The sequence below is a fragment of the Papaver somniferum genome, chromosome 2 (assembly GCF_003573695.1).
Source record: "Papaver somniferum cultivar HN1 chromosome 2, ASM357369v1, whole genome shotgun sequence".
NCBI classification, from domain to species: domain Eukaryota; kingdom Viridiplantae; phylum Streptophyta; class Magnoliopsida; order Ranunculales; family Papaveraceae; genus Papaver; species Papaver somniferum.
In genome coordinates, this window is record NC_039359.1 from 183,745,779 (window position 1) to 183,764,810 (window position 19,032).

A 19,032-nucleotide genomic window follows, 5' to 3' on the forward strand; every position below is an offset into this window, starting at 1 on the left:
TGACAAATACAAAAGTTAAGCCTATTATGTCAATTATTGATGGAAGATAGGTTAAAATCTTTTGTTTGCAAGAATTATGTCTATTGTATGTCATTGTGAGAATAGTGATGGAAAATAGAATGAATCCTTGTGTATTCCGCAGTATTGATCTTCCCTGATCTATATTTTATGTATTACTGTTAGGCTCCGTAAGTTATCTCATGTTGAGCACTATTGACTGAGTTGATTATTTATGATTAACTTAGTTATTGCTCCATAGATTCTCTTATGTCGAGCATGACCAATTAAACTGATTACTCTTTGTAGTTAATTTGGTTGTATATTCCGATTAGATTAATTACGGGTTCTCTTGTGATTAATCTAATTGAGTATTTTTGAGTCTCCATAAGTACACTTATGTTGAGCATTTTTGATTAAATTAATCATGGGTTCTCTTGTGGTTAATTTAATTGAGTATTTGGATTCAAATTCATATTTGTATGTGATTTGTTATGTCCAAAGAAATCCTTCTTTTCTTTCGAAATTAAGGTCACTCTTGTTGTTCTTTCGGGAATGACATTTTATGGGGGAGAGTTCTTAATTGAACTTGTGCTTAATTGCCAAATCTTTGTGGGGCTGTGGAATATTATAGGGGTTATCTTGTACTTTTAAACTCCTTGATGAATGCATCTAGATTCGGCTTTATGATTGCATCTAAACAAGATCATATATGCTTTCTTTTGGTCATGAAATATCTCTTTCTGGAAATTTCATTAGGATCCCGTTCTTGTACCTTTGCCAATTTTATTGACAAAAAGGGGGAGAATTAATATGTAGTTCATACTACAAATACATATGGTTTTCGGATCATTATTTAAGGGGGAGTGGTTTCCATGTGAGATGGAGTATTGACTAAGGGGGAGTGATACATATCATCATAGTATTGTTGTCAAAGTTGTGATACAATTGAACTTTGATGTTGTGTAATGATATTATGACACTGTATGACAATGATCGAGAATTATGTTTTCTCATTTTTATAGCTACGTATTTTCAACAACGATGATGCTGAACTTACAACCTTTGGGATCATTGTGTCATGCATCGGATATGATGACAAGACGGTGCCCCTTATCCCAGTCAGTATTATTACTTAGTATTAGGATTATTAGTAGTATTTAACTTCTTATTGGGTGTCTTTAGTAATTGTGTTAGTGGCTCTAATATAAACACATGGGGGAGGTTTAGCCGTTGGATGCTAGGTAGTAAGTGAGGGCTTTATCATCTTTGATCCTGTAATGAAACTTTTATCCAAATTTAATAAAAAAACAATCGTTTACTCGATTTTAGGATGCGTTCGCAAGAACCAGAGAAACTTGATTCTCTGAATCAAGTGGTTACTATCCAGATCTTGTCACTATACTTCCAGGTACATGACAATTGGTATCAGACTCCTTTCCTAGAACCTGTTATCATGCCAGAAATACTCACAACTAAAGATATCACCAACAATTTTGATCAACTAACCGCCATGGTTAATCAACTAGCCATCACTATTGATAAACTGTCTAAATCTGTGAAGGAGTTGAAAATTTTTTTACCCTATTGAATTCAGATGTTTCCGCCATGAAAACCGATCTGGGTTCATTTGTTGTTTTTCACGCTGATCCTGTGAATTCTTTCAATAGGTCTTTCAGATCGACATCAATAATTGAAGACTCTGCTAAATCCATTCATAGTGATGTTGCTGAAGAAAATGGTTGTTGTCTCGATTTCGAATTTCTCATTCCATCGTTTTTCTTCGACGAAGAGGAAGATTTGCCTGATGAGTTGACTTTTCAATCTAAATAAATTATGAGTTCTGAGGTTTTGAAACCTGAATGCTCGAAGGAATTGGTCATTAGTCACAGTAAACTAATTGGTAAGCATTTTTCTATTATTCCCAATTCTTCTCGTAGCATTTTCGATCGCGGAAAAGCATCGGAATATATTCAAATTTTTTCTGATTCTGTTGATAAATTATGTTATGATACTTCTTGTGTGATTGTTTTTCCTGGGTTGATTGTACATGATAAGTTCAATGGGAATTTGGGTTGTGAGCAGATTATAAAGGATTTTCAATTACTAGATTCACTCGTTCTTCTGTGTGTAAATAAGGCTGAAATTAGGGGTGATAGGAAGTCGTTTGATAAAATGTCTGAGAGTAAAGCTATTAAATTCAGTGGTGTTGGAGTCTCTTTCCTCTTGCAACTCATTTTGAATAGAGTATTTGATCGTGGGAAAGAAATTCAACTTATGGGAAGGTATTCTAAATTTTCTGTGGGTTTCAAATTGTTGGATAGACAATATAGGAGACTTGTTCATGAGCTGATTAGCAAACATACACACAAGTTAGTACTCGAATGTTAGCAGTTTATTTCATGAGATAACATTAATAACTTGTTCATGAGCTGATTAGCCTATGTCATTATCAACCGGATATGTTGTTTAGTGAAACAGTTACTTGTTTGTTAATTACTGGTGGTTTTACTGATTGGTGTTCTTTTGTCTAATTACTGAGTGTGTGCCTGGAAATTTGTGAGATGTTGGAACTGATTACCTCTTGCAACTCAAAATGGGCAACGTTGCTTACAAATTTTTTGTTGATGTATGTATTTCCCTTGTTGTCGACTCTAGCCTTAGTGTGTTTGATCGTGGGAAGGAGATCAACCTTATTATCTGGATTTTTTATTTTACTACAATTGATTCTATGTTTGAGCATCGACTGAAACGGTGGCATAGGAATTTTATGTCCATGGTGTTGGCTTCATCTGGTGATGTTGGTAATAGCAATATCTTACTTGTCCAATAGTTGCGAATGAAATTTTTTGGAAACTGTTTCTTTGATGTTTCTATGGACGCGTGTTCAGAATACTTATATATGTATATGTGGGTATCTACGGATGAACATCAAACGGTTTGATGTAAGTCCTGCTTTGTGTGGAGTGACAATTTTTCTTATGCAGATGAAGTGTGGATTGCTTATTGGGATTATAATTCAGTCTTGTGCATTATTATCTGTTTTTCCCAATTGTTTATTGGGTTTGCAGTTCATTCTTGGGATTCCACTTCTTCATGTATTTGGATTTACTCTGGATCATGGTCATTGGTTTCGAGCATCAGCTGGAAGGGTCTCTCCCCATTTGCTTCATGTTGTAAGTTCAGTAGCTGAACTTGTTGGCATTCATGTTTATACATCTATGTTGTTGCTTACACATTCCAGAAGTTGCCTTAGCTTCTTTATATTTTCTCAAATTTTTGAATCCAGTGATATGGTGAGTTACCTAGTCATAGTTCTTATCAAGTCTGCTCACTGGATATATGATAGAGGCAAGATGTTCACTAGTTCTGGATGTGTTTCTTTCGCTGCTACTAATGAATGTTGTGTGGTTACAATTACTTCTGGGGTCATGGTGTTCCTTATGTTGAAATGGATGGATGAATACGGTTATGGACAGCTTATCACATTACAGCTGTCGCTTACTGTGATTCACATTCCATTAGTGTTTGTGGTGTCGTTTCCATGGGAATTAATTTTGTTTCTTCTGGACTTCTGGAGTGCAAGGAATGTCAGAAGATTGTGTTTGCATTCTCCTTTTGTAAGACCTCCTAAGGTGTATGTTGGAGTTTACTTCTCTCTTGGCAGGCTTGTGAGCTCATATTGTACCTCCGCTGGCAATGTTTTTTTACAAATACTTAAAGTTGAAGGTGTACAGGTATTTCTGAACTATATTGTAAGCATTTCCCTTTCTACTTATACCGTGCTCAGCATGAACCTTTTTACGACTCTGGATTCTTGTGGGTGGTATATCAACCAGTGACAGCTTCTACCAAGTTGGAGTCCTTGGCAATGTTTAGTGGCACTCAGATCTTGCTTGTAGTGTTTTAGTTTATAAATGTGTTGCTCTGTGTAGGGTACCTGAAGTGGAAATTCAAATTAGTTTCAGCTGAATTTTGGATTGCAGGAAAAGGTACTAGTACTATGAGTTGTAGCCGGTTTTTGTTTGACAGAGGAAAAGTCAATCATGGTTTCGTAAAAGTCTCCAATTTAGCTGGTGATTTTTCTGCTGCACCAATAAGGGATTGTATTCAGTTGGAATTTTCTAGATTGGTAATGCAAAGGCTGAAGCGATTTCCTGTGGTATTTGTTAGAATACACTTCACAATCAAATTTGCTTTGCCAGATTTACGGTGCGAACGCACATTAAGGTCTTTGTTTCCATATGCTTGCGTAATTCCTTACGAAGAAGACGAAGAGGGGCAGGTTTTTCACTTCTTAGCTAGGAATAGAAAAATAATTCTTCTGCATATTGACCGTACAAGAGCACCAAACTTTCGAGGATGAGTAATTATTTTTCCTCCAGTTTTTTCTAATGACACTAATCCGAGATTTGTTTTTCTGGTGGTAATGGGACAACCATGAATACTGTTGCAAGTGCCACTTCTATTATTGATTCCCAAGCTGCGACTTTTGATGACTCTGAACATGCACCCACGTCTGCATATCATGTTGTATCGGATATGATGAGAAGACGGTTGGAAGCTTAGCTCTCATCCTTGAGGACAAGGATGTTTTCAAGGAGTAGGGAATGTAATGCATCGGATATGATGAGAAGACGGTGCCCCTTATCCCATTCAGTGTTATTACTTAGTATTGGGATTATTAGTAGTATTTAACTTCTTATTGGGTGTCTTTAGTAATTGTGTTAGTGGATCCAATATAACCACATGGGGGATGTTTATCCGTTGGATGCTAGGTAGTAAGTGAGGGATTTATAAGCTTTGATCCTTTAATGAAACTCTTATCCAAATTTAATCAAAAAACAATCGTTTACTCGATTTTAGGTTGCGTTCGAAAGAACCAGAGAAACTTGAATCAAGTGGTTACTATCCAGTTCTTGTCATTGTTCTTCCAGGTACATGACACATTGGAGTACTTGGAAGCGACGAAGATTTCGAGTAATGTTGAAGATTAGACATGTGAAATAGGAGCCACAAAAGTTAATTCATTTATTTTTGTATTCCATATGTATTGATAGTTTTGTCACTAAAATTGACAAAGGGGGAGATTGTTAGAGCATTGCTCGGTCGAACTCGCATGCGTTGCTATCTCAAGCATGTTTGTCAATGTTAATGATCAAAACTATAAGTCTTGATTTCTAGTCTACTATAGCTAAGTCTCGGACTAGGATAGAAAGTGTAGTTGAGCTCAAAAACTCCATGGTGAATCATCATAGAAGACGAAGAACTACTCAAGGAACTGTTGGAACTTCATCGACAAAAAGGTATGTGGAGACTTGAACTTATCTATCACTAAAAAGTCTATCTACTCTATCTCCTATCTTGAGACAAAAGTCGTTTTGCTATATAGACTTTGATTATACACATTTGGTATTTCGAGCCGAGTTTAACTCGCCTATCTATTTCTGGAAATATGTGTTGGTAAGCTTTCGTTTTAGCCAACTTCATCTTTACCTAGTGACGAAAGTCATGTTATGTTTCAATCACCTTGAAAATTACTCTGATGAAAAATGGTTTGTGAATAACAACTGTATAACGTCCTCTGAGAATGTTTCAATGATTGAAATGAGAGTTTAGATTATATAGCCAATTATGGATATAAGCATTGTTGTGGAAACACATATATGTATAAGTCCTTATTCCTTGAACCGAAGTTTGCGAACTTTGTTGATCAAGAGAACCGGAACAAGAGCCGTGAACTAAGTACGCGAACCCAGTCCGCAAACTGGCGGAAGTTCTCGACCCGAGAAAATCTGCTGGAGTTTGAGAACTCCTTCCGCGAACTTAAGTCCGCGAACCTAGTCCACGAACTTTAATTAGGTTATATCTAAGGACGATTGTTTGTGAACTCATGTTTATATAAACTAAGGAATGGTAATTACAAACCGTGGGTATAAAGTTCATAAACCGATTCGAGTGAATCAAATCGTTTTTGCTTCGATTGTGTCTTGTGTAGTTACATAATATTTCCTTTCAATTGAACAACTCTCTAACTAGTTCATTTGAGTCACTTGAACTAGTTATGGTGAAGAATAATATGGTTGATATGAAAAATGCTCATATGGCTAACCATTTGGTTAAATATTGTTGAACCAACAAATGTACATGTTTGGGTACGGTTACACAAACCTAGAAACGTGCATTTCATTTGTGTGTAACAAGCTAGGTTTTCGATCTAACGGTTAAAAAATATTAGCTTGAATCTACTCAGGTTTTCATCTAATGGTGGTTATCGAATGCTTTGTTACCAAGCTAACATTGATTGCAAACCCTGATTTAAAAGAATATATAAGGGAGAACTCTAACAACTGGGAAACCTAATCCCCACACCTTACGTGTGAAACTATTTGTGTAAGCTAGAGTCAATTATCCTTTAACCTTTGGTTTCTTCTTCTAAACCAGGTTAACGACTTAAAGACTTCATGGGGATTGTGAATCCAGACCGATACTACTTTCTCGTAGTTATGTGATCTGATCTTGCATATTCTATCGTACGAGTACAATCGCAAAGATTGGTTTGAGATTGATATCTCCGATAGGCAAGATATAAAAGTAGTCACAAACATCTTCGTCTCATCATTTGTGATTCCACAATATCTTCTTTCGCCGTGTCGATTAAGATTATTGTGAGGTGATTAATAATACTAGTATGTTCTTCGGGAATATAATTCCGGGTTATCAATTGGTTCTTATTCACCTTGATTTATCAAAAGACGGAACAAACTTGTAGGTATATCTGTGGGAGACGGATTTATCTATCATTATAAACTTTTCTGTGTGATACAGATTTGTTTATTAAAGTCTTCGACTTTGGGTCATAGCAACTCTTGGTTGTGGGTGAGATCAGCTAAGGGAATCAAGTGCGTAGCATCCTGTTGGGATCAGAGACGTAGGAGCATAATTATACCTTGGATCAGTGTGAGATTGATTGGGTTCAACTATAATCCAGACTGAAGTTAGTTTGTAGTAGGCTAGTGTCTGTAGCGACTTAATACAGTGTGTGTTCAATCTGGACTAGGTCCCGAGGGTTTTCTGCATTTGCGGTTTCCTCGTTAACAAAATTCTGGTGTTTGTGCGTTAGTTTCAATCAATTAGAATATCCGACCTTTTGGTTGTTGATTTAAATTGATTGACACTTGGATATTGGTCTTTGGTACCATCCAAGTTATCTTTCTAGTATTTGATAAAGATTCGCAGATTTCTATTTGCTTGAGTATATATCAAATCGAGAGATTGAGATATAAACTCTTTGATATAATTTTTATCCGGATTGAGTCTGACTGTCTAGTTGATTCTCTAGAAAGTATATTGGAGTTTGTCCACACAGATTGCTAAGCGAAATATTGGGTGTCGTTGTTGTACCCCCGCTTTTTCAGTATTATTATATAGAATCAAAGTCCAATTGCATCATAACTTTGAAATAATACTATGGTGATATGTATCACTCCCCCCTTAGACAATACTTCCATCTTATAATGAAAACCACTCCCTTACATAATGATCCGTAAACCATATGTATGTAGTGTGAACTACCAAATAAATATCCCCATTTTTGTCAATATAAATTGGCAAAGGTACGGAAACTATGGGATCATAATGAATTCTCAAAATATAATTCATGACTAAAAGGAAACATATCAACTTTGTTTCGATGATTTCATATACTCGAAACTTAGTGTATTCATCAAGGAGTTTATTAAGATAGAAGTTAACTCCTACAAAATTCCACAACCGCTCTCCCCACAAAGATATGACAATTAAGCACAAGTTCATTTACGAACTCTCCCCCATTTGATGTCATTACCAAGAGAACAAAATGAGCGACCTTGCTTTTACGATAAAAAAAAGGATTTCTTTGTATACTTTGACACTTCATATATCTAAAAGAACAACAGAAAAACAATACAACTACTTGAAACAAATACGGAATTCAAACAACACTACGCTGGAACTTCAAGCTTTTATTGCCCAAAAGATATAGGGGAAAAAATCTAGAAATATAATGAACCAAAACAACACCAATAGAATATAGTAAGTGTTGAAACATTGCAGTATCTAGAGGTTTGGTGAGAATATCAGTCAATTGTTGTTCGGACGGCACAAATTTCATGTTAATAATACCATTTTCATAGATATCTCAAATAAAATGATACCGTATATCGATGTTCTTAGTTCTTGAGTGCTCAACAGGATTATCAGTGATGTGAATTGCGCTTGAGTTATCACAAAAGATCTTCATTGTGCCATTTTCAATTCTATAATCAACAAGCATTTGTTTCATCCATAGAAGATGAGTACAACATGAGCCTGCAGCAATATATTCTGTTTCGCATGTGGAAAATGATTGTGAGTTTTGTTTCTTTCTATGTCATGCTACAAGATTCAACCCTACATAGTACAATCCCCCTGATGTACTCTTTCTGTCTTCCACACATCTTGTCCAGTCAGCATCTGAATAAGCAGTGAGATCAGTGTTAGTATCAAAAGTATAAGATAGACCATAACCGATAGTATGTTGAATATATAACATGATCCGTTTTGCAGCAGAAAGATGAGATTCCTTCATATTAGCCTGAAATCTAGCACAACAACCAAGACTAAAAGCAATATCAGGTCTAGTAGTTGTAAGATATAAAAGACTTCCAATGATCGATCGATAAAGTTTCTGATCCACATTGATTCCTTTTTCATCTTTGTGTAGCTTACCAGCAGTGGGCATAGGAGTAAGTTTTGGAGTCGACTTATCAAGACGGAACCTTTTTACAAGATCCCTAGCATACTTTTCTTGAGATAAGTAAATTCCATCCTTGTGTTGTTGAATTTTTAATCCTAAAAAGAACTTTAATTCACCAACATTTCTCATCTCAAATTCCCTTCCAAGAGAGACTTGAAAATATTTTGCAAGTTTCTCGGAGGCCGAACCATTGATGATATCATCTACATATACTTGAGCAATAACAACATTCGTCCCACTCCATTTGGTAAACAATGTTTTATCAGCTCCACCTCTCGAAAAACCTTTCCTAAGAAGAGAAGTGGTTAATTTTTCGAACCAGGCATGAGGTGCTTGTTTTGATCCGTACAATGCCTTTTTGAGCCTAAAGACATGATCAGAAAATTCAAAAATTTCGAATCCTTTAGGTTGAGCAACATAGACCTCTTCCTTTAAACATTCATTTAAGAATGAGGATTTTACGTCCATTTGAAATAGCTTAATCTTGAGAAAACAATCCTGAGATAATAATAATCTAATGGACTCAAGGCGTGCCATAGGATCAAAGGTCTCGTCAAAGTATATACCTTCAATATGTGAATATCCTTGAGCGACAAGTCTATCTTTGTTTCTGACAATTGTGCCAAATACAGAGTATTTGAGGTTCTAATCCAAAATATAGAGACAACTTTGTACAACTTGTTTCAACTTCTGAAATCAACTAGATCAAGTGAATTCAATATGAAGACAACTTTAGGCTAGTTGCTTTCATATATAGAGCAAACTTGGGCAACCTATTTTGACGTACGAGCTAACTTCAGCAAGTTGCTTCCATATTTGGAGCAAACTTGAGGAAGTTGCTTCCACATATGGAAAAGATTTGGCAAGTTTCTTCCACATATGAAGTTCATAATTATTTTCTCGATTCTACACTATGTTAATATTCTATGTGAATATCTATTTTTTTAAGATTACCAAATGTTAAGCATTTTGTAAACAGTAACATAACAAATTTTACTAACAACAAAGTCTTCAGAGAACTCTATTTTCCCGTCTTTATTTTTTGTTTTCTGTTTCGTTAACTTGTTGCAGAATTATAGTTGGTGCCACCTAGTGAATCTCGGAGCCGACTGTTCAAATCCTTTTCGCTTCTAGAAATAATTATTGTGCTCTAAAAATCAGTACAATAAAAACATTAAAAGGTCGGTTAGTACCTAAAGCTTAAAGTTTGATCAAGAAACGTTAAATTGTTTGGACTTGTAATAATTTTTCTTTTTTTGCGACTAAAAAAAAAGGAACCCTCGCGTCCGATTTTTAAGGGGGGAAATCCTATACAATAAAGAAACCTATCCAAATTTTTCTTTTACTAGGACCGTAGCTAAAAAATCTATTTTTTTACGATTACGAGGTTTATTCGAATATGAAATCCAATCTTGGAAATACCGCGTCCCGCTTTTTTTTACTACTCAAGGCTTCGATACATTTCGAAATAGAGAAATCTCTATTGGAGCAAGTGTTATCAGAGAACAATTAGCCGATTTGGATTTGCGACTTATTATAGATTGTTCATTGGTAGAATGGAAAACAAAAGAGGAGTGCACCCACAGGCCACAGACACGTTTCATACCATCCTTTCCTTTCGAATTCTTAATTCTATCCATTAAAAATTCTATTATGTGGTCTGGTAAGGACACCCTATGCATTAAGAACAAGTGTGGAAACCATTTCTGAGAGAACTTATTCCCACTCGTATCCGTGAAGAAGAACATCGTGCACAGCCACATTTTGAAGAAAATGAGAAACAACTTTGGCTGCTCTCCATCTTTAGATGTTAATTTCAACATCAAATCTTGTCATTGTGTATTCTTTGCCTTCTGTTTGTGGAAAATATCTGTGGAAGATTCTCAAGTGGTCTGCAGTTGCTTTATTCAACTTTTTATTCAATGCAGCATCTTTAAGTTTCCTTTGCATGTTGAAATAAACAGCAAAGTCATCTGGTGTAAGAACAGAAACCTCCCTAGAAATCATGAATCCAGACTGCACCTTCTTCTTTATTAATGCGTTATCCTAGCTAGCAGTTGAGTAACATCTCTGCAGCTTGAGGAATATTTGTGTATACATTTTTCTCTATCTTGGTATCTTTTGGAGTCATATTAATTGTTTAAAGAATGGTTCCAATAACCAAAATGGACCCTCTTTTAACATTTTCAGAAGTTTTGGTTTGTCTTTCAACAATACAGATAAATTGTCACCCATATCTAACAAAGGTAATAATCCAGATTTATATGTTATTTCTAACTTCTTTTGTTTACCTGCAAACATACAATCTATCCTATTAACATTTTTGAATCGAAAGAATACAAAGACTCATATGCTACTAGCATTATGTTTTTTTCATACCTTTTTTTGGCGGGAACTTCATCGACAAATTTTGTTTCTTTTTTCATGGGAACATTATCGCCGGACTTGGTTGCTTGTCCCTTTCATCATCTTTTCCTAGTGTTGTTTATAGAATAGAAATAATTAGTGTCAAATCACAATTTTTCCAGATCACTACTGGAATTCAGATATAGAGCTAACTAGCTCAAGTTGTCTTCATATGCGGGAGAAACTATCACAAGCCGACTCCAGAAGTTGGCAGAAGTTGTCTTCAAAATTGTAGCCAACTAACACAAGTTGTCTCCAAAACTAGGAACAACTAGCACAAGTTGTTTCAAAATCCAGAAACAATTAGTTCAGGTTGTCTTTAGAACCATTCAACATGTTCCATCGCATTTATAAAAGCATAAAACAAGTACTGGTTTGAAACTTAGAATAAATTTCATAAAAGCATAGATGCACAACCACAAATCATGTATGAAACCCTAAAACTTGAAATCAAATGAAATTTAAACTGAACTAAGACACAATATCATTGTTTACCTTCGATTTGATCTCTTTTCAAGATGTTTATGTTGAAGATTCACAGTAAATTGATTTCTGAAACCTAATCCTCTCGGTTTTATTTTTAGTGTGTTTCAGTTAGATTTGATCTTCTAAATCATATTAACAGTATAAATCTATTGATTTTCGATCGATTTGGTATTTGATTTCGAAGCTCTAATTTGTTTTTGTTTAGTTTTTTTCGAAAAAAAAAACAGGTTCTTTTTGGTTTTCTGGAGAGCGGGAGAGGGAGACAGTGAGAAAAAAGAAACTAAATATTAACCGGCTGAATTAAACGTTTGGTGGCGGTTATGTATATTTATGTAGGGAAAATAATCGTTTTGTCCTTTTTTAGGTGGGCCCATGTCTGTTTAGTCCCTTTGGAAAAACGCCTTTATTGTTTGGTCCATAATTATTTAAAAATATTAAACAGACAAAAATACCCTTCCGTGTTAATTTCTACTTATTTTTTTGTAGCAGTTCATTCGTCAAAATGAACTCCTGTTAATTTCTACTTATTTTTTAGAAAACATATAAAACAGAGTTCATTCCAGAAATGAACTCCGTATAAAAAGCTAAAAAAACAGAGTTCATTCCAGAATTGAACTCCATATAAAAAGCTAAAAAAACAGAGTTCATTCCAGAAATGAACTCCATATAAAAAACTAAAAAAAACAGAGTTCATTCCGGAAATGAACTCCATATAAAAACAGAGTTCATTTATATAAAACAGAGTTCATTCCAAAAATGAAGTTCATTTCAGGAATGAAGTTCATTCTAGGAATGAAGTTCATCTTAAGCAGCAGTAGCAACAACAACAAAACGCATAAATCTTCATCTTCTTCATCATCTTCATCGACTTCACCAGTAGCAACAACATAAAATCTTCATTAACAACACCAAAAAAATCAAGATCCAAGATGAAGATTGAAGGTTATATTAGTTTTCTTCATCTTTTTCTTCTTCTTCGTCATACACAACAGCAGAAAAATCTTCGAAAATTCCATCGTCTTCATCATCTTCATCTTCTTCAACAGCAGCAGCAACAAATAGTGACGAAGAAACACAAAAATCTCCGTTGTCTTCATCATCTCCATCGTCTTCATCATCATATTCAACAAGTAACAAATAGTGACGAATAAACCAAAAAAAATCGTCGCTCTTCATCGTCTTCATGAGCAGCAACAGAAAAAACAAAAAAATATGGAGAGAGAAACTAGATCTGAAAATAGGAGGAGAGAGAAAGGAAATCTGAAAATAAGATATTTTCTAGAGTTTCTTTCTATATATATGGTCACAAAAGAGTATTTCTGCCACTACAAGATGACATTTACATCATCCATGACATCACCCTAAGACCAAATGATAATTTTTAGGACCAAATGATAATTTATATTAGCAAATAGGACCAAACAGAAAATTGACTAGGTCAATTGGACTAGACTCTCTCTAAAGTATTATTTGTAGGACCAATTGGTATTTCCTACTATTTATGTAGGGGTATTTTAATAAACTACTAATTCAGTTGTTGGGTTTCTAAAATCTTGGGGATATATTTTAAGTTTGAAAAGATATTTTCCAATGGACCTCATACTAGGGGTATATAAATAATGTTCCCTGGTTAGATCACACGAATCAATCATATCTCTCGCCACATCAAAAAAAATCGGTTATATCCAAACCACTTAATTCCGCTAATGATTCTGCGACTCCCTATCCGACCTAGTAGTACTAGGAGCAAATAAAAATTAATACTCCCTACGTTCCTTTTTAATAGGCATGTTTGGGATAGCGGGAAGATTAAGGTTTTTAATAAAACCAATCATTTCCACAGTTATTTCGTATTTTTTCCTTTTTTTCCCTCTCTCCCAATAAATCTGAAAACAAACGAAACTGAGAAACCAATTTTCCAAATTCAAAATTCGAAAGTTAATCACCCCATCAATAATTTTCCATGGATTTTAATCTGCTCTTGTTGTTAATTTAGGGTTTTCATCCAATTCAAATCTGTTATCAGACATCTTATTCTTCTTCATCTCCTTCTTTTGGTCGTTTTACTTCCTCCTGTTGGTTTTCACCCAATTCAAATCTGTTCATTTGATTGGTTAGATTGAGGTTTATCAAGAGCTTGGGTTGGTATTAAAGAAAGTTTGTGTTTAGTTTGTAAGTCTGCTCGGTACAAATGCGATAAGATGGGTTTCAAGTTTCTGCTATAGAGGGTTCTTCTGCTACGGATTGTGAAGAGAAGTTTGTGATGGGTTTCAAGTAGTTTCTGCTACAGAGGGTGCTTCTGATGGCTGTTGGTGGTTTTATGATTTTCATGTATTGATGGAGAAGAACTTAGTGTGATGAATTCTTTTAGGCAGTAACAACAAGTGGCTATTATTCTCAGTGTGTGTCAATGGGGATTCACCCTTTACGTGTTTGATAAAATTACCAAGTGAAATAGGTTTCGACTTGAATCAAATTCCTGAGGATAATCTGTCTCAAGGTAATTTTCCATCAACTACAATTGCAATTACTCCTACAATTCCATCTCCAATTACAATTTCATCTCCAACTATTATTGATCTAAATCAATATTGTCTCATCGATTTAAACGAATGTTTCCCGGAAGAAAATGATGATGGTGATAGTGAAGAAAAAGAAGAAGAAGAAGAAGAAGAAGAAGAAGAAGAAGAAGAAGAAGGAGATACACTATCCCATTAACACCATTGCAGAACCAGAACCTATTCGCCATGGAAATAAGAAGAAAAACTTAACTTCTGATATGAAGAGAAGGATTCTTGAAAAATTGATGCAAGGAAGCATAGATGGGAGACTTCACAGGGGAGTTATCATTGATATTGCCGCTCGGTTTGAAGTTAGTTTTAGAACGGTTTCGAGATTATGGCATGATGCAAAACTGGCTAATGTAAATGGAGATGTGGTTGATATCTCTTCTAAGATGGTCAATAGAGTTGGAAGAAAGAGATTTAGATAGAATTAAGTTGATACCTCTTCGCGAACAACGATAAGAGGAATAGCACACGCACTAAACTTGTCAACAACAATTGTACATCGACGAATCAAGGATGAAAATCTTCGACCAAATTCAAATGCCTTGAGGCCGGGACTTACGGATGAAAACAAGATAGCAAGGGTGAATTTTTGCTTAAAAATGATAGGCAAAGGTATGACCCAATCTTCAAATTCATTCGTTGACATGTTGGATAGGATTCATATAGATGAAAATTTTGGATCGGATTCAAAGTTTTGCTTACAAAAAGAGCACAAAAGTATTATCTTCATGCCGAAGAAGAAGAGCCTTTACGCACGTGCAAAAGTAAAATTTTTATCACCAAAACGATGTTTTTAACGGTCGTGGCTCATCCTCGCTTGGGTTTTGATGCTAAGATCGGAATATAGCCTTTTGTGGTTAAAGAAGCCGCAAAAAGGAGCAGCAAAAACCGCAAAGCTGGGACAATGGAAACCAAGGCAATGAAATCTGTTGACAAAGAGGTTATGAGGTGTTTTTTTATTGAGAAATTGATGCCTACTATCAAGAAGAAATGGCCGTTTAATAATTGTAAGAAAATCTTTATACAACAAGATAATGCAAAACCACATGTCCACGAGAATGATAAAAAAAATTGTGTAAGCGATTAGAAGTTATGGGTTAGATATCCAGTTGTCATGTCAACCTCCGAACAACCCCGACTTGAATTTTTTGGACCTTGGGTTCTTCAGCGCTATTTCTGCACTTCATCATATTGATACTCCAACCACAGTAGACGAGTTTATCGCAAGTGTTACGAGAGCGTTTGAAAATTTCTCGGTTGAAGACACAAACAATACTTGAGTGGGTGTTTATTTGTTCTAGTTTTCGATTTCGTTTGGGGTTATCTAGTGCCCTAACAACCATACTGCCTGCAATAACACATGGTGGTTTGAATAGGTACTGGAAAAATAGTCCACTAGGCAGAATTCTCTGTGATGACTAAGATTAATTAGCAGACTGCTGCCAGGTTTCAGAACCATGATTTCTTCGGTTAGATCCCAAGCTGCACCATTAGCCCCCATAAAACTCAGTCACATTTTTATTTCTTCCAATGGGTTTCATACTAAGTTTAAATTGTTATGGCGCTAACTATCATATGACGTATGTTTCCATATTGGTATTCTGCAAATAATGTTACCTTTTACTCTTGTGAGAGACCAAGTTTTTTGTGTTAAATATGCGTTCAACTTTATGATATTCTGAAGTATGTCCCAAAGTAAATACCACCTTTGAAGATTTAGAATGTCATCCTGATCACTATCTTAACCTCTACCCAGTATAATTACAACCAGGGAACATTTTCTATCATTAAGAATCGGTGATTTCAGGAAAATTAAGAATCGCCGAGTTACCTTTAATACTAAAGCATCTCTTCATTTTTGGTTGTTTGGAAGTGGTCAGCCTGTTAACCACCTCCATTGCTCAGTGGTCAGTCTCTGGCTTTCATGTTGGCAGTCACATTTTAGTTCTTGCGACAGTTTCTAGCTTTTATGTTGGCGAGTTTGATATCTAGTTACAGCGGTGCAAGGTTTCTCAACTTCTCAAATGTTCATCAAATCGGCAAGTTTGGGATATGCTGGCTAATATGGAATCACGGTCTTATGTTCAGATACACAAACTGGGAGAATGCTTTTAATCTGCTACCGGTCCCTTGTAGTTAGTGGCTTCTTAATTATTCGTCTTGCATCTTAGTCTGTCACTAAAGCATGTGATGTAATCTGGTAACCACAACGTAGATTAGTACAGATCTTGCACGTTTAGTATTTATCTAGCATTTTGAGACCCAGCTATTTTACATACGATAACATTTCTGCCTGTCAATTAAAATGGTATAGTCGGTGGGTGTTAGTAGTCGCAGCTTCCTGGCCCTCTTGAAGTGTTTTTGTTAGTATTGATTTCTGTTTGTCTTTTTATGTGTTCTTATTAGGTTGTTCCGCTTATCCCAATGGAAGAAAACAGTGGCTTTGGTGCTCAATGGTTAAGGCCATTACTAGAAGCAAACTATTTCATTCCTTGTAGAGACCATGGAGAAGAAATGTCTAAAAATGGATGCAATTATTTCTACTTGGATTGTATGGGTAAATCCATTTGTTCCTAGTGTCTGATTCATCGTAGAGAATATCGCATTGTTCAACTAAGTTCTCTTAGTTTTTTCGTTTCTTTTTTTCTTTTCTTTTTTGGATTTTTGGAAACCCACTTCGAAGATTGAACTCTTATTAACATTTTTGTTCCACCAATTGCAGATAAGGAGGTCTAACTACCACAACGTTCCAAGGGTTAATGAAGTTCAGAAGCACATAGACATTTCTGGTGTTCAACATTATGTAATCAACAGGGCTAAAATCTTTTTTCTCAACGAACGCCCTCAATTAAGACCTGGTAAAGGAGTTACGAATACATGTGAAATTTGTGCCAGGAGCTTGCTTGATTCATTCAGATTTTGTTCTTTGGGCTGTAAGGCAATTTTCAGTCAACTATACACAGAACCCATCACTTGAATGGCGCTATAAGTTACGCATCAGCTCTCGTATTGAAAGTATTTGAATAATTGTGTCTGCACATACGTACAGGCAAAGAAGATGATGTATGCTATCGAAAAAGCTATGGAATCTGTGGAAAAGCTTTCCAAGTAAACATGTCAGATCCAGAACTTCAATCAGGCCACTTTGATATTTGTTCAGGTTGCAGGACAGCAATAAGGAAAACACCTAATTGGTTCGCACTAAAGAAAAACCTTTGCCAAGGAGGAAAATATAGAAAAGGAACGTTTGTACAGGAAAAAGAAAAGGAGGAAGGCGTTAACAGTTCGCCAACCATTTTTTTACCTTCTGCACTCCAATTATTCTTATTCCATCGAAGTCCGGAGATTGTATTAATAATAATGGTAAATGATGGAAATAGTTGTAAATCATGCACAAGATCAGAAGAAAAAACAAAAAAAAAACATTGCAAATGTATCCAAATTAAAGACACAACATGGATCGACAAAAGAAGTAATTTGTTGGCCTCAAAATGCTCTTCCAGTTTTCTATCCGTTTTATTTGTTAATTTGGAACTCAATTTGGATACCTCATGTATGTCCTCTCTTTCTCTCCCCTTCTCTTGTAACAGAACCTGCACACAATCAAGCTATTGATAATTAACATCTATTGACATATATTATTCTTCAGGTGCTCTGATAAAAAGAAATAACTTAACAGACCTAATGGCAATTGATGTTCGTAATGAAATTACACACTCCAGTTCAAGCAATGTACCAAGATCTCACAGTTTCACAGGAGAGAAGCATAGTGTGACAAGCACCTGGCATTCCCACGAAACCCCCATTCAAGTAACCAGGATACATTGCAGGACCTCTAAAAGGCATTGGACTCCTTCGAGAGCCAACCATCACAGAGCTATTCCATAGTGGACTCTTGGGAGACACAATTGGGGTCCCTCCATAACCTACTGCTCCATATCCACCCATAGGATATCCTCCAAGATACCCACTAGCTCCATAAGGGTACCCTCCAGCAGATGTTGATTTGCCATTCAACACCATTAGTAAACCTGGAAACTCATTTGGGTCCGTGTTCACCAATATTGTCTTAGCTAAAATGGAACAATCTAACATGAGATTCTCATTCGGCACTTTCTTCAAACAAATTGTGGGCGTAAAATTCTCATTCGAGTTACAGATTTAACAACAACCCATTCTTAACCTCTTCAAATATTAGATCGACATATTCTATAAGAAACCACATGAACAACGATATTGATCAAGAAAACTTAGCTAGATTCAGAAATTGTGCCGAAACACAATATTGGAAATCAAATCAAAACATTAAAACAAAACCCATGTGATAATAACCAGGCAACAGGCCTTTTACGCATTCAAAGTAACATAATTCCACCTTGAGATTGGTGTTTCTGGTACCCTGAAATTGGTGTTTCTGGTACCCTGAGATTGGTATTTCTAGCCAGAGATATTTGTAATTTCGTCTCAATTCTTAACAAAATAAGCATGCAATTGAATCAGTTACCAAAATCAAAATTTAGAACAAGTAACGATCATCCACAATTCCTGGTGCTAAACCTAGTAAAAAGAATTGATTTTTATTGAGATTGAAAAAATACCTCTAATTTAAACACCAGCAGCAGCTCCAGACAAATTCTCCTCGACAACAACTACATCAACATGGAGATAAGACGATATGATTTGATTGGTTTCATCGGTTTTTTCATCAGTTTTTCTAAAATAAACAAAACCGAAAATTTTTGTTTTTATGAAGGTTAAAACCATAAAAGTGAAACCTAGTATCCTCCCGATTAGGAA

The 19,032-nt window shown here is 35.5% G+C and overlaps 1 protein-coding gene across 6 annotated transcripts; it reads right to left on the reverse strand.

Annotated features, from left to right (window-relative positions):
- Positions 1–17,637: 17,637 nt before the first annotated feature.
- On the reverse strand, positions 17,638–19,032 carry LOC113354301. 6 transcript variants are annotated; one of them, XR_003361799.1, is made up of 3 exons: positions 18,834–19,022; positions 17,917–18,308; positions 17,638–17,828 (listed from the first exon to the last, which is right to left on the reverse strand). XR_003361799.1 is itself a non-coding variant. In XM_026597672.1 (3 exons), exons 2-3 carry the CDS (start codon positions 18,256–18,258, stop codon positions 17,771–17,773), a joined length of 345 nt encoding a protein of 114 aa, XP_026453457.1. In that variant the 5' UTR covers positions 18,259–18,266; positions 18,834–19,032; the 3' UTR covers positions 17,638–17,770. The 6 variants fall into 6 exon arrangements, 5 of the variants coding, with proteins under 5 accessions (XP_026453457.1, XP_026453455.1, XP_026453453.1 ...); XM_026597672.1 differs by having other exon boundaries at positions 17,972–18,266; positions 18,834–19,032; XM_026597670.1 differs by having other exon boundaries at positions 18,018–18,705; positions 18,834–19,030.

Excerpts from the sequence above, each read along its gene's own strand:
- LOC113354301 (XM_026597668.1), bottom strand. The coding sequence starts at position 18,330 with ATGTTAGATTGTTCCATTTTAGCTAAGACAATATTGGTGAACACGGAC. Across the intron at positions 17,829-17,971 it reads TGTGAAACTGTGAGATCTTG|GTTCTGTTACAAGAGAAGGG; the intron begins GTACATTGCTTG and ends GATTGTGTGCAG.